Source organism: Pezoporus wallicus, unplaced genomic scaffold, assembly GCF_028554395.1.
Source record: "Pezoporus wallicus isolate ANWC-B61680 ecotype Strahan unplaced genomic scaffold, APGP_CSIRO_Pwel_v1 scaffold_6362, whole genome shotgun sequence".
In the NCBI taxonomy this organism is placed as follows: Eukaryota; Metazoa; Chordata; class Aves; order Psittaciformes; family Psittacidae; genus Pezoporus; species Pezoporus wallicus.
The window spans coordinates 2,999,234-3,013,378 of record NW_026637663.1 but is presented as its reverse complement, the minus strand read 5'-3'; the positions used below and the strand labels follow the sequence as shown (position 1 = coordinate 3,013,378).

Sequence of the window (14,145 nt, the reverse complement as noted above, 5' to 3'; positions counted from 1 at the left end):
AGCTTTTATTTTCTTGCCAAAGTCAACTGATATTTGAATATGACAAGGGAACAAGACAACAAAGCTAGAATTAAGGGGCTTCAGCTACTTTATGGGGAGCATGCTGGCATAGCCTGTAGAGGAAGGCACAACTTCTAAAAAAACTGTAAAGATTGTGTTTACTTTGGAGCTGCTCTGCTGTCTGCTCTGAAGATAACAAAGGCCTCAGTACATGTCTTATGACGTACATAAAATTCATATCCAAATATAAGAGGATTATTTTCCTTGTATTTTATCAATGAGGAGCTGATAGAGGAGTATTGTGATCCATGGAACAGTCGTATGGTCGTGGGTTTTGCAGAATGTGAAATTTTATTTCCCAAGCCAAAAGTAAATTGATTCAGAAATATGGTATTATCTTTCCATGATTAATTTTGCAAATATTGTTATTAAGCATTTTTCCACAATAGAATTTAACTTTCATATTAGTGTATTTAGCGTATTTAAGTGTAAAATGGGGAACTCTGTCTTAAATAAATGCACACTGTAACCACTGATACTGTTTGGTTTTGCAGGTTGTCTTCTGGATTTTGGGTCTGAAGGTACCCTCTTACTTTCTCAGCAAATCATGGACATCGTTGGCTTTCTGAAGTCTCAATTCATTTGCCATCTTCTGATCTGCTACATATTTATAGTGTCAGGACTGATCATTAACTTCATTCAACTTTTTACACTTATACTTTGGCCAATCAACAAGCAACTATTCAGGAGGATCAACTGCAGGCTGTCTTACTGCATTTCAAGCCGTAAGATTTCATTTTGTTTTTAAGAGTATTTCATATTTTGTCTTGAGAGAACTCGTAGAAAAGTTCTGAAACAGATTTAAAAGTGACATATGTAAAGGTCATTACTGGTTCCTACATTACTTGTTTGCATGAAGAGGTGTGTGCTTTGTTGAAATGTCCCATTCTTCTTAAATGTTTTGCTCTTTTATACTGGATACTTGCTTGACTCAGGATGTTGAAGAAAGACTGCCTCTCATTTGGCTATCCATCATGTTCCATTAAGCCAAATGAGAAATATTGACCAAATAATAGCTGGACTTGCTGAGAGGCATTATCCGTACGCTTACAGTGTTAACAAGTCACTTCCAATAATGCTCTCAATCTTTTTATCGTGATTTTGTTTATGGTCTTGGTTAAGTTTTTCATGTGTGAATACTGTTCAGGACTGAGAAATAACAGTAAAATAAGGAAAAATCTTTCATTCCATGTGCTTCTTTCTTAAGCCAGTTGTAAGCTGTTGTTTCTTTGAGCAGACATTTCGGACCTTATGCTGCGTCTGTGTGTATTCACTATGCATATAGTTATAATGTAGAATACAGCATAGTGTGTAAGCATTGAAAGAAGCAGAGGTTGCAATTACTTCTATTTTCTGGGGGAGATAGGAACATAAGCATAGGATATTACATTTAGAAAAAACAGATCTTTATAACTGCTGGGACATGACAATTCACTGATGCTTGACTAAACAGGTAATTCCAGTGGAATGAATGACACCTGTATCCATTCATTTCTTCTTTGTTAGTATGAGGCTGATAGAATCTCCACCCATCAACACTGAATTATCAAAGCACGTGTAGTTTTCTTGATATTGCCTACCAGTCTACTTACGTATTTGTTTTTAAAAAACAGTGGCAGCAGTTTCAGTAGTGATTTATTGCAGTGCAACTTCTGACTTCCACATAATTGCTCTCAGCTTAAAGCAGAGAGCATTCCCTGCAGAAGCTGTAAAGAAACATGGTGCTTTTGTTCAGTTGCTGAGTGCTTGGTAATAAAAGTGGCCACCTCCCAGGGAGATTCCCTTGGATCTGTCTGAAACTCGAAAGTGCTTTCTAAACAGCATACTGTTGTAAAGTGCCTGCCTTTTGAGGCTCCCTAAAGGTTATTCAAGTGTGATGTCACTGTCAATGCCAAGTAAGTTATGGATGGTTTCATACGGGTGAAATACAGCCCTCCAATGTAGTGTTTAAGAGTTGTGTTGCAGAACTGCCACAGAGTGGTTTCTTTCAGGTCATTTGTTCTGCTACTAGGAACCTGAAAAGGGAAAGCATTTATTAGTATTCATAATGAACTGCTTGAGGGAGATACCTGCCACAAATGGGAGTCCACTAGGGATTATTTATCTCTCATCAGTGACTCTGATGTGCAAATATTCAAAGCATTTTTTTAAATGTATTTTGACTTAAATGTCAAAGCTGCATCAGCAGGTATAGCCCCAAGTAAATTATGGGTGCTGTTTTATTATTTCTGTAATAAAGAGAAGATGTTCCTGCTAAAAGATTTAATTGTGTCCATGTGTATGCCCCTGAAGTAAGGAGTTTGCAAGTAATGTTCATTTGTATGTACAAACAGTGGCATGAATATGGCCGGGTTTTTGCCTTCTGCTTGGTAGGATAGTATATGTGTGAAGCCGTGGAATGTAGAAGATACAGCTGAACATGTAAAATGTACAGCTGTATACAGGTGTGTACAGGTATATTATTATTATTTTTCATGCAGTGTCTTCTGCCCCATTCTTCCTTTTGGCTTCTTAGAGCAGAGATATGAGCTACTCGAGTTTCCAGACTGAATTCTTCAGCTGCCTTCAGTGTAGTCTCATCTAGGGGCTAGTCACTGTTCAAGAACAAATGCATGCTTGTCCTTGGTTGGGCAGAGGGCTTTGTACTCAGGGTTTGCTGATCTAGTCTCCGGTGTTGATGCCAGTGGAAAAGGTTGTGTTGTGAGAATTTTACCCAGCCATGCTCAGAACAAACTGTATTTAGGTAAAAGACAATTACTCTATCTTTAAAATAGAGCAAGGCTATTGGTGTGTTGAGTAGTAACTTGGGTCGGTATGGGTCTGCTGAAAGTCATGGAAGCAGCCTCCAGTTTGAGGGAATGAAGTTTGGCCCAGGCAAATGTAGAGAGGCATGTGCTTTGCAATGGTGACAAGCATCATGTTGCTGTGAGTGGCTTTGAGTGGTACAGCCGGAGTCTCTGAGTCAACCGAAGAGTGAAATGGAGCAGCATGGTTTAACTTAAGAATGGAATGATGCTGCAGCTGCCTTTAAAACTTGAAAGTATGATGAGTTTCCATTAGATGTCAAAAGTAGAGATAAATGATTCCATAAAATCAGGGAAAGTGTTTAATCTCTGAAACTATGCTCTTTGAGATATTCTGTGTTTCAAGTAGTGGTGGTGTTTTATTGTACCTTTCTTCTTTCTACCTCCTTTCTAGTGCAAGAACAAAATATTCTCACTTTACATGCAATATCTGCTGTCATACTGCATATGGGAAGCTAACTTGCTATTGTGGTTAATGACTTATTCTAGCTTCAGTAGTTCAGCTAGAGTTGGGAGTGCAACAACTTGCTTTTAATGGAACATAGTTACCAAGTTACCTTCAATAACTGGTATTGAGAATTTGTTGTCTTTCTTCAAACCAGTTGTGAATCCCGGATTGGTCAAATAGGGTGAGTTTAGTTTCTCTAGTGACCTGCTTCATTGTATATTAGCTTTGGGGAGAACTTTCTAATGAAAGCATTGAAAAATGAAAAAAATACTGGATCTGATAAACTGCCAAGTTTTAATGAAATTTTAATTGGGCAAATGTTCTTTAATTGCAGATTGGAAGCCTTATTCAGCTCAAGTCTCCTGCTCCCCAAAGGCTGTTAGCCATTCATCAGATTGGAGTTTGGGTTACTTTTAAATCTCCAAGATATTTCTCATGTTTTACTATGAATACACGCATCCTGTTTGATCCCATTATCCCATTTGACAAATATCTACAAGGTAATGGTTAGTTCTAGTCCTCCTTTCTCTGTATGTGTCAGAAGAATGTGTTCTTCTGAGACACACAGAGCAAAAGAACACTTTACTGAAGAGTGTTATATGCAGAGAGTGGGCATTCAACTTGAACAGACTTTTGTCTGTGTTGTTCTTGAAATAAATTAAAAAAGTAGTAAGGGTTACAAACACTCTTAAGTTTACAGAAACAAAATGAAACCAAGCAAAACCCCAAAGCCTTTGGACTTCTAACTTTCAGAAAATGTTTTCTGGCTCCAAGTACGTATTCAGTGCCTGGTTCAACTGCCTGTTAATCCCCCTTTTGTAAAGTGGCAGCCCTGATAAAACTCTCCCTAAATAATGAACTCCAGATTGTACCTCTATCAAGGAAATTGAACACTGCGAAGCTCAACAAGGTGGTAACAGTAAAAAATTTAGAAGTGTACTTGGAAGATGGCATTAAAACAAAGGTTGGGCAAGCAATCAATGTTGTTTTTTATTTTTAAATAATTTTGGGTCATCTTGTCCTCAGTCTCTTTTTCCAAAAGACTGAGAGCCAAGATGTGTGCCAAGGAAGGAAGCACTTAGTGTGGAATACATCACAGTTCTTATGGATGCCATGAAGATAGGCTGAGAAAGTTGGGGCTGTTCAGCCTGGAGAAGAAAAGGCTGCTTGGAGACCTCCTAGCAGCCTTCCAGTATCTGAATGGGGTCTACAAGGATGCTGGAGAGGGACTCTTCACTAGGGACTGTAGTGATAGGACAAGGGGTCACGGGTTAAAACTTAAACAGGGGAAGTTTAGATTGGATATAAGGAAGAAATTCTTTACTGTAAGGGTGATGAGGCACTGGAATGGGTTGCCCAAGGAAGCTGTGAATGCTCCATCCCTGGCAGTGTTCAAGGCCAGGTTGGACAGAGCCTTGGATGGCATGGTTTAGTGTGAGGTATCCCTGTCCATGGCAGGTGGGTTGGAACTAGATGATCTTAAAGTCCTTTCCAACCCTAACTATTCTATGATTCTAATTGGAAGAGGTTGGAATGCATTTTCCTCTGCCCTTCTTATCTGAGAACATCAAACCACCAAAAAGGGTATGCACAGCTTTCCTGCACTATCTTAAAAAGTTGGCTGAACACATAGAGGGAACAGATTGTCTTGGGTATTAGTGACATGTGCGCATATGGTTGTGTAGCTTGGTGGGTCAGTGAGAAAGTGGTTTGTACTTCAGGAACCAGTTTGTGCTTGGTAGGCTGGTACAGCGCTAACCTGGGGTGAGCAGAGAATGCTGGGCTTCTGCAGGCTGTTTGGGATGTAACTCTGCCATGGGTGAGGACTGAGAATGGAACATACACAGGTTTCTTTAGCGGTGCTGGGTCTTTATGCTCAGGAAGGTATTTGCTTCTGAGTGGTGCAGTTGTTGATAGCTTGTCCTGTTGCTGCCACAGTGTTGGGGAAAACTAACTTCTTGTGCTGAGATCCACCTTGTGCTCCCAGGGTGAGTGGCAAACTTCCCTCTTGCTGATATGTTGCACTTTGAGGTGAACTTTGCGTAAACAAAAGATCTGGCAACAGTGGCACAGTGGTGCGGACAGGTGCATAAGGGCTTTAAAATAAATTGACTTAACTTCTATTCTGCCTTCATAAATAAATTACAGTAGTACTAACACCTATTCTTGTGCTATGAAAGGGGTGTTATTACACCTCTGGGTAAAGTTACACTACGTGGACTGCAGTTTACAAATCCCTCTGAGGGGAAGGCCCTTTGCATTGAAAGATGCACCCTGATTCCTGCTTATTGCAGCAAAACCAAGATGGAAACTGATTATTCTTATGACTGAGCTTTCTAGAAACAAAACCAGAGGAAATTGAGAACTGCTTCAAGTTCATCATCTTGACTGGCTGTTCTGAGACAGTAAAGCTAATTCCTTCCATGTATAACTGTAGGCTTTGCAATGTGAGAACTGGGCATGCAAGTAAGGCTCTGTATTGGGTCCGTGTTAATCCTCAAGCTGTTTCCTTCCATGCAGCCCACTGCCCACTTTGAGATCAGGGGTGCCCTTGGCCATTTTGCTTGTTGTTTGTACCAAGGTGGTATGGGGCAGAGAGATTTTTTTTTTTTTTTTGATGCAGTTGGGCAGGTGGGAAGCTAGAGGGTCCTGGAGAGGTAGGGTGCTTATCTTCCTCCACTTTCCTCTCCTGCCATCTTGCATTGCAGAGAAAGCAGTCTGCTGCTGTTCAAAGTATGCCACAGTGTCCTTAATATGATCCTATAGTGTTTTATTTATAAGGCAAACAGAGTTATGCATGTCAAGGGAGATGTAGCAAAAAGCTTTCATAGAGCACTGTGGAACTGTTTTCTTAGCCTGCTTGCAACACTGATTTGAGTAATCTGTGTGAATTACTTTTTCTCAGGTGCTACTTGCATGTATAATCCTTTGTTACCTTGGTTCCACATACCACATCCACTGGTAAATGCTATGAAAAGTTTACAACAAGCACTGATGGCAAATTGGAGGCTAGATTTGATAGTCATGCAAAGAGAAAATGTTGATTTGAACCTTTGGAGTTCTTGGCTCAAGCTTTGGAATTCTCACCTTAGCTTTCTGTTTTCTCTCAAGCCCCACACCATGGAGATGACTGTAGAAATAGAGCATACTAAGGAAATGTCTATGTTAATTTTAACCTAGTTAAACTCAGCTACTGATGGCAGGATAGTTAATGGTAGCATGAACATCTGAGTAGACAGGTGTCCAAGTACCTGTCTGGGCAGTGAAGTGTTTGTTGCAGCCTGCATTGAGTTCCATGCTGCTGTGGCACTTTCATTCTCAGCACTCAGGCTACGTTGGTAGCTCTAGTCAACCCTTTGCCATACCTCTTTTTTGTAACATAGCTTTTAGGTTTCCTCCCATATTCCCTGCAAATCTGAAGTCGGGATTTGCATGTCAGACTAGGAGGGTGTTATGCTTGTGAGTTCCCATCGTCGATATTGATCATTGAGCTGTGTACAGGAAGTTAGGTGATTAGCTTTCTTTAAAATTTACTTTTGTTAGAATGATGGATATCATTGGATCTTTGGATTCTTTTGCTCTCAAAAATCAAATTTATAGGGGTAAATGGTGTGTGACAGATTTTGTTAAATACAAAATATGCTTGGAGAAGAGGAGAGTGTGTATATATGTCATCATATGGTAATGTTTAATTTTCTAACTTGCTTTGTCTTCCCTCCCTTACAAGTAACGTAGTAACTTACATAAAAAGAGATGTAGTGAAAATGACCAAAGTGACGGGAGTGATCTCACCTTTCACTGCTAGCAAGGACACCAGAATCAGAAAGTAGTGTCTGATTCACTGAAGCCATCGAAGTAAGGGCAGCAGGAGGTATTCCTCTGATTTAAAAATAATGTATAACAAATTATTAACTCCATAGCAAAATGGTATTAGCTTCTACATCTAGAATGCCTTTTATTGTTTTAAAAAATAATAATTCCATTAATGTGGGGCAAAAGTATGCTTCAATTTTAAACAGTCTATGTATCTAAATTTTATGACTTCAAGGTTTTGGTCTTGTTAGTTCAAAACATACTGGTGGTCAGCAGTCTTGCAAAGAGCTCCCTGGTTTGTCCCTCTCCTGAAAACATGTCTGTTGGTAAATGTCCTGGGTTCAGCTGTAGCAGTCATTTTTCTCCTTCTTAGTAGCTGGTGCAGTATCAGTATTCGTTCACAAAATAATGCTGAGAGATCAGTAGATTAAATGTTTACAGGTATGAAATACATTGCAGCCCATATTGGTGTGTTTTCCAGCTCTTGCTTGCTTCATTCTGGTGTGTGAGCCGCCTTCTAGGGGCAGGAGGGCCAAAAGTAGACTTACTGGTATGTGCCATAATACTGAAATACGAACCTTTTCACTCTTCAGGTGATAGGCTCTGTAATGCCATTCATAAAATCTGTCAGGATCTATTCTGGGAGTAGCAGGGAGATCACACCATGTTTGTTTGTGGATGTGATTTTTGAAATGTTTTCTCTCTCTTGCTGACCATTCTCTTGTTATATGTTGGCATGTTCCCCAGTATCCTGCTGTTTAGTTGTCTGGATTGCTGTCCTGCAAGTCTGTGTGTGCATGTCCACTTATGAGCATACACAATTTCCTTCTGGTAGATCAGGTTCGCTCTTATGGTTAATTTCCCTTTTGAAGCCTTCCAAAGGCTTCCAGCCCTCCAGTTAGATCTCCATCACCCCAAAATGAGTTTTGTTCTCAAAAGTTTTAGTTTCCTTTGCTTTGACAATGTAGATGTTTTGTTAGAGTAGAAATATGCTCAAAAGTGTCATCTACTCTAATTTGTTAATGCCTTCCTCCAGCCTGCTTCCTAATACCCCTTTTTACCTGTTACGTACTTACGGGAATGCTGCTGGTGATTTGTACAGTTCCCCACTGAGACCAAACCTTGAACTTCTCTGCTTCAATTTGGAAAGACTGGAGGAGCCAGTCACTGCAGCAGGTTCTCCATTATTTTGCTGGTAGAGTAAGATAATGTTTTTGTTCTCTGCATACATCACAGCTTGAGCTGCCTTTTTTCCAGATTGTGTTAGTGGAATTCTATTCATCTGTGAATAAGTCCTCTGCAGTGCCTAGCAAATGCCTCTCTATTTTTCCTACTACCAGTAACTTGCTGTGTCAACTAATGTTGTTTTACTCCCTCTCATTTTATGCCACTTGCAGGCGTTGTTACCCAGTTTTCATAGTGGTTTAGGTATTGATGATGAGCTTTAGTGGATCAAACAAGACTATGCTGATTGCAGGCATGCTGTGTGAGCTGTTCTATTCATGAGGGTGTAATTGAATGACATTTGTGCATGACCTTTAGCAGAGTTCCTAATTCAACCAAAAAAGAGATATGGTCTGTTATGACCAGCTCTTAGTTTAGAAAGGGACTGCTTTCTGGGCAAATGGATGTGTGTGGGTCAAAAACTTTTGATACTGATGCTTTCTGTCCAAGATTGAAGAGCTAGAGAGACATGTAGTCCAATCTTTAATGAAAAGAGCATCTTCACTGTCACTGTGAATACTATTTTGCTGTTGCTAGAGCCGTTGTAGAGGTTACTTGTCTTCATTTCATTTTCCCTTCTTTTTTTTTTTTTTTGCCTCAGATTCCTGATCTGAAGAAGGGTGATGGTGGTAGCCTGCAGACTGGAGAGAGGGATGGCAGGGAAGCAATAGAAGGTGAACCACATTCTGTTTGGTGTCTGGCATCTCACATCGCAAAGTTTCTAGCACATCTTGTTAGGCATTAGGTCTGGCCAGTAAGCTTCCTAGATTTCTGAACTGGGGTAAATCTTAAATGTTTCTATGAAAGTACTTCCATCTGACACAACGTACGTCAGGAACGTGATATCTAGTGATCTAAGCCATAGCACAGAATATGAAGACATTAATGTTTGTATGAGTTTGGTGCTAGCGTTGTTTATTCATTAAGGGTAGATATTATAGGGTATCAAATTATTCTTAAAATACATTGTATATTCGTAGATACCCCATTTTAGCTATAAGCCCAATTTTAATTGCTAAAATGGTACTAAAACTGGAGGATAGCCTCTTGATCCTATGTTACCTTCCTGCAAAGATGCGGAGTAGCTCACTGGTCACCATCACCAGTTCCAAGAAAATACAAACTGGCAGTAATCCAGCCATGTCTGGGAAGAACAGTACTTTCATAGGCAGTGCTACTGGGGAAAATTTGAATTCTCCTGTGTTTGGTCAGGGAATAGCTGCACTGGTGTAACATCCAAGTGAGATGCAGTGTGCCTTGTTTCTTTTGTTATTGATTGGCTACATCTTACACCCCTGTACTTCCTTCTGAGCAATGTGTACCACTGAAAGTGTACAGCTTGGCAAATCCCCCTCTCCCAAAAGTGTGAAAGTGGCATAGCAGCAAGTTGTGGAGTAGGTTTTCAAGCTCATCCTGCAGCAAGGATTTCAGTAGCTGGTCCAGTGAAAGTATTTGGTGTCTGATTAACTTTGTGCAGGAGGATTTCCAAACTGGTAGGAAGCAGTATCGTATTTGAGCAGGTAGTTGAGGCTTCTCAGTGTGACACTTGAGGTGAAAGAGCTGCTGAATGCACACAGTTGTACTCCTGTGTGGCTAGGTGGCTGTTTCCTGTAACTTGTTTGTGACCTTCAGGTTAAGGCTTCTTACTTCAGGGTTATGTTTCCTCACTTTGGAGACTTGCAAGGTAGCAGGGTCTTGTTGGGCAATCTAAATATATGTTGCTGAATTTTTAAGCATGTTTCTTCCAACACTGTTCAGAAGTAGGAATCCTTTAACTCTAGAATAAGTAACAAAATGGAAATGCGTGCAAAACAATTCTTTCATCGGCTTGGTTTTGGGGAGGCAGTTACTCTTTTGCCAGGCCCATTTTGGTCCTTGCCAAAATAAGGAACCAAAAAGAGATTACAGTGCAATTGTTTGTGGGTAGTTTGTTTTGCTCTTCTGTTAACACATTTTTATTAGTATTTTACGTCTGTGTGCTTTTTCTGTACTTAAGCAAATTGTATTGGAGTGTCAATAACTAACATTTCTCTTACGGTTTTAAAGAAGCGGGAAGTACACTTCAGTGTGATTATTCTTCAGTTCACTTATCTGTGTTTCTAAATTGAATCTCCAGTATATTGGAACTCCAAGTGTGGGGTTTTCTTTGACAGTTAAAAAACAAGTGAGCATCCTAATACATAGGAAAAAGGGATTTTTTCATTATACATGGATTTCTTACTGCTCATCAGTACTTATGTGGCTTTGTTAAAACAGAAAAAATCTAGGAATCAATATGTAATACTAATGAAAGATTTTGATGAATGAATGTATCTGCTGCCTGTGTAAGGCAAGGGAATATAGAGAGTGATTGTACAGACTTAATTTCTTGCTGTCACTTCTAAAGAAGCTTGCCCTTGGTTTTTGGGGAAGCGTGGGAGATGTGCAGCTGTGAGTCTTTTGACAGGGGCTCTCATTAATACAGCTTTGCTGTTGTAAAGGAGCTCTTTTCCTGCACCACCCTTGAATGCTGTGGAGAGTCTTACTGGCTTTTTTTAATTTTTTTTTTATTTTTTATTTTTTACTAAACCAAACAAACTCATACCATTTTCTGACATTTTCCAGGGTTTTTCCCTGCCACATATGGTGTCTCATCTAAAGATGTGCAATGTGTTAATACTCTGCAGGTTGATGAGGACTCTATATTGGTAAGCTAGCCATAGAAAACTAAAGAGTCTATTACTTCCTTCAAAATCAAAACATTTCTCTGTAGGGCCTGTGTGATAGGCTTTTGTAATGCTATTTTTCGTACAAAGGCAAAAAATAGGGATGTTAACCTTGCAGTATTCAGGAAGGTACATTCATTGTCTGGATTGGGTGATGTTTTCAGAAATTAAATGCAAACTGATCTTAGCTGAATTTTTAACATCAATGAGTTGTCCTACCCACCAAAATATATCAATTAGAGTTGTATTATTTGAACATGTATTGCCTTTGTGTTCATAAAGGAAGAGGAAGATAGGCAAAATAGATGACATGCCTCTTAGTTTCCAGAGGTTTTTAGAACCTGATATGTGCTGCTACTTGATGTATGTGCCATGTTTATTTACATATGAACTTAAAAAGTTCTGTTTCTATGTTGGATCTCTGTTAGGAAAAGTGGTACTCTAGGTTCTTCCTGTGTTAGGTAGGATATTGGGGTGCCAGAAGACTCAGGACTTCAGGACTGTTTTTCAAAGGTGGTTCTTGTGAACAATATGAGAAGGTTGAAAATGCTGTTGGGTAATTAGTCTCAAATGGGATGGGCATGATAATGCTGTCCCTGACCTTCATACAGAGAGTCAGAATGCTCCTTTATTTCCAGCTTGTGTCATTGATTTGTTACTGCAGGAATGTCCTGTAATCGTGATTGCATTTTCAAACAGGGAAGACCGAAAAAGGGTTAGGAGCAGTGCCTGTTAAAGGGAGATACTTTTGCAGGATGAATTCTACAAAATAAAATTGAGATATGAAAAATACATGCTAGTAGAAGAAACCTGTGGAACCAACTTGTCTGTCTGGAAGGGCACTTTACTGAATTCTGATAGTACAATTGGAAGGTCCTTCCTGCTGCTGTCTTCAGTGTCCCATTAGGTCTTCAACAAGGAGTTGTGCTGGCCTTTGGGGGCAGTCTTGGTGGATGGAAGAGTAGGAGGAAATGTTTGATTGTTATCTGCAGTGACTGTTCTGTTGCCACAAGGAACTGCTAGGTTGTTGAAATGTAGGAATATTGCTGAATTCCATGGGGAAGAGGAGTAAGGGGAGCCTTCAAATGTGAGACAGATATGTCTGACACGTGGCTGTTAAATAATTAATTTCTCCAAAGGGTTTGAAAAAGCATTTCAAAACACTGAGTACTGCAGATCTCTGTGTTAAGCGTGTTGTAGTTGCAAAGCTGGCTTTGTTCCACACACTGTGTAACGTGGAGAGAAGAAGCTGTTTTGTAGGCAGAATGTGTAAGGATAAAAGAAAGAAAAAAGCTGTGAAATGTTTGAAGTGTGCAGCTGTTTTTTCTGAAGGGAGGGTTGCCTTTAATTTTCAGCATGGAGATAGTTTAAAAGGAACAGTGGCTAAAGAAATGACGATAACTTGTTTCCCTGTTGCTGTACCCCTCTAGCTAAAGACTGCACTGGAGGGGGCAGCATCAATTGAAACCTTATTTCACGAATACATCTGATGACTTAAAATTCCTTCTTCACCTGAAATAAAATTATGGCTTACATTTTGTGGGTGTTACTTTAGAAAGAGAGAATCTAGTTGGTCAAACCTGAATGATCAGTGTGCATTTTGAGAAGGAAGGCAATATGGGAATTGTAGCTGGGGCAAAACTGGGAAGTGAGATGGTGTGGCAGTACACGTGCAGTAACTGTAAGGGTCCTGCGGAAGGCTTGTGCCCAGATGAGGGTGCTGACTCAAATACTAGAGGCGTGCCTTACAGTACAGGTTTTAACCACACATTCTCGGTTCCTGTTGTCCCTGTGAGGATCTGAAATACTCCAACTTGCAGGATATGTTGAAGACTTGTGCATTTAAGATCTTGCATAAATCTGATTGTGATCTCAGTTCCCAAAGCAATTATATCTTGGCTGTGTTACAAGAACATAAGCTTGACCATATTAAACTGTCTGTAGTTTATCTCGTTTGATATGTTTCATCTGAGAAAACACTGATGACACTCATCAAAAAGGGTGAACCACTTTATATCAATAAAGTCTTTGTTGTCTTCATTCTGTGAGAAAATGAAGTGGATTGTGTTCATGGAGCTGAGGCACAGCATGCGCCAGAAGTACCTTTGTGTAATGTTGGCCATCAAAATTACAGCCATAATGTTTCAGTAGACTAACATATTTTTCCTGTATTACACAAGTCAGTTCATGAATGTGTACATGCAGGTTTTAATTCTGTGACTAAGCAAGCATTGAGGTTAAATTGCCAAGAAGATTAAACCACAGATAGAGCTTTAGCTTTGAAATGGGTGTGATGAATCTAATCCTTATTTTGTGTAACTCAGCGTGGTGTGACAGTGACTATACTGGAGCTGAGAATTATTTTTGTGCCAGTTGAGGCCAAGTTAAATAAATGTCAGTGCATATTTGATGGGGGGGGGGAGAGTGGGAAGTAGGGAAAAAAATCATTGTATTGTCATTCTTCAGTTTGGTTTAACAACATGATATATTATCCTTTCTCCTAATCTGTGATTTTTATCTTGAAGTTATGTTGGCAAAGTACTAAGTGTAAGAGGTGGTTGTTATCACTTTAAAGTGATAACTTTGTACTTTAATATCCCAGATGACACACTTACGAAGTGTTCCTTTTAGCATATTATTCTTTGCCAGTCACGGGCTATCTCTGCCTAGAACATGCTTTTAAGCAGTTATTAGTGAGCTCTGCTTTTAGCAGCCTGTGCTTGTCCTATAAAAGAACCCACCTTATATGCTTGCCTGGGAGCTGATTCTGTACACTGCATACCCTGACAGCTCACTACATCTAAAAGATAAGCAATAGCAGTGGACTTTGTGGCTAGCTTGGGGCTCCTTTTGTGGCCCCCATCTAGTGATGTTAGATGAAACCTTGCTTCCTGTCCACATTCCTTGTTGAGTTTGTGGGCTTCTTTTTATAAATGGCCACCTTTGGTTTGAAAATTGAAGTGTACCTTAAAACAGAGTTTTGCGTCTTGTTTTAGATTTATTTTTCCTTTGCTGTTTAAGCTATGTTTTCTCAGCTAAGAACAGAGAGGGACTTCCTCTTCAGGTTTAGGTCTTGCCCCTTTTTCTATAG

General features: G+C 39.7%; 1 protein-coding gene across 1 annotated transcript in view; it reads left to right on the top strand.

Moving 5' to 3' along the window:
* The window catches only part of AGPAT4 (1-acylglycerol-3-phosphate O-acyltransferase 4), an 84,347-nt gene that overhangs the window by 14,657 nt on the left and 55,545 nt on the right, over positions 1-14,145 (top strand). Inside the window, exon 3 of the mRNA XM_057406907.1 lies at positions 555-785. Coding sequence (XP_057262890.1) covers positions 555-785 — 231 coding nt within the window. The remainder of the gene's footprint in view (positions 1-554; positions 786-14,145) is intronic.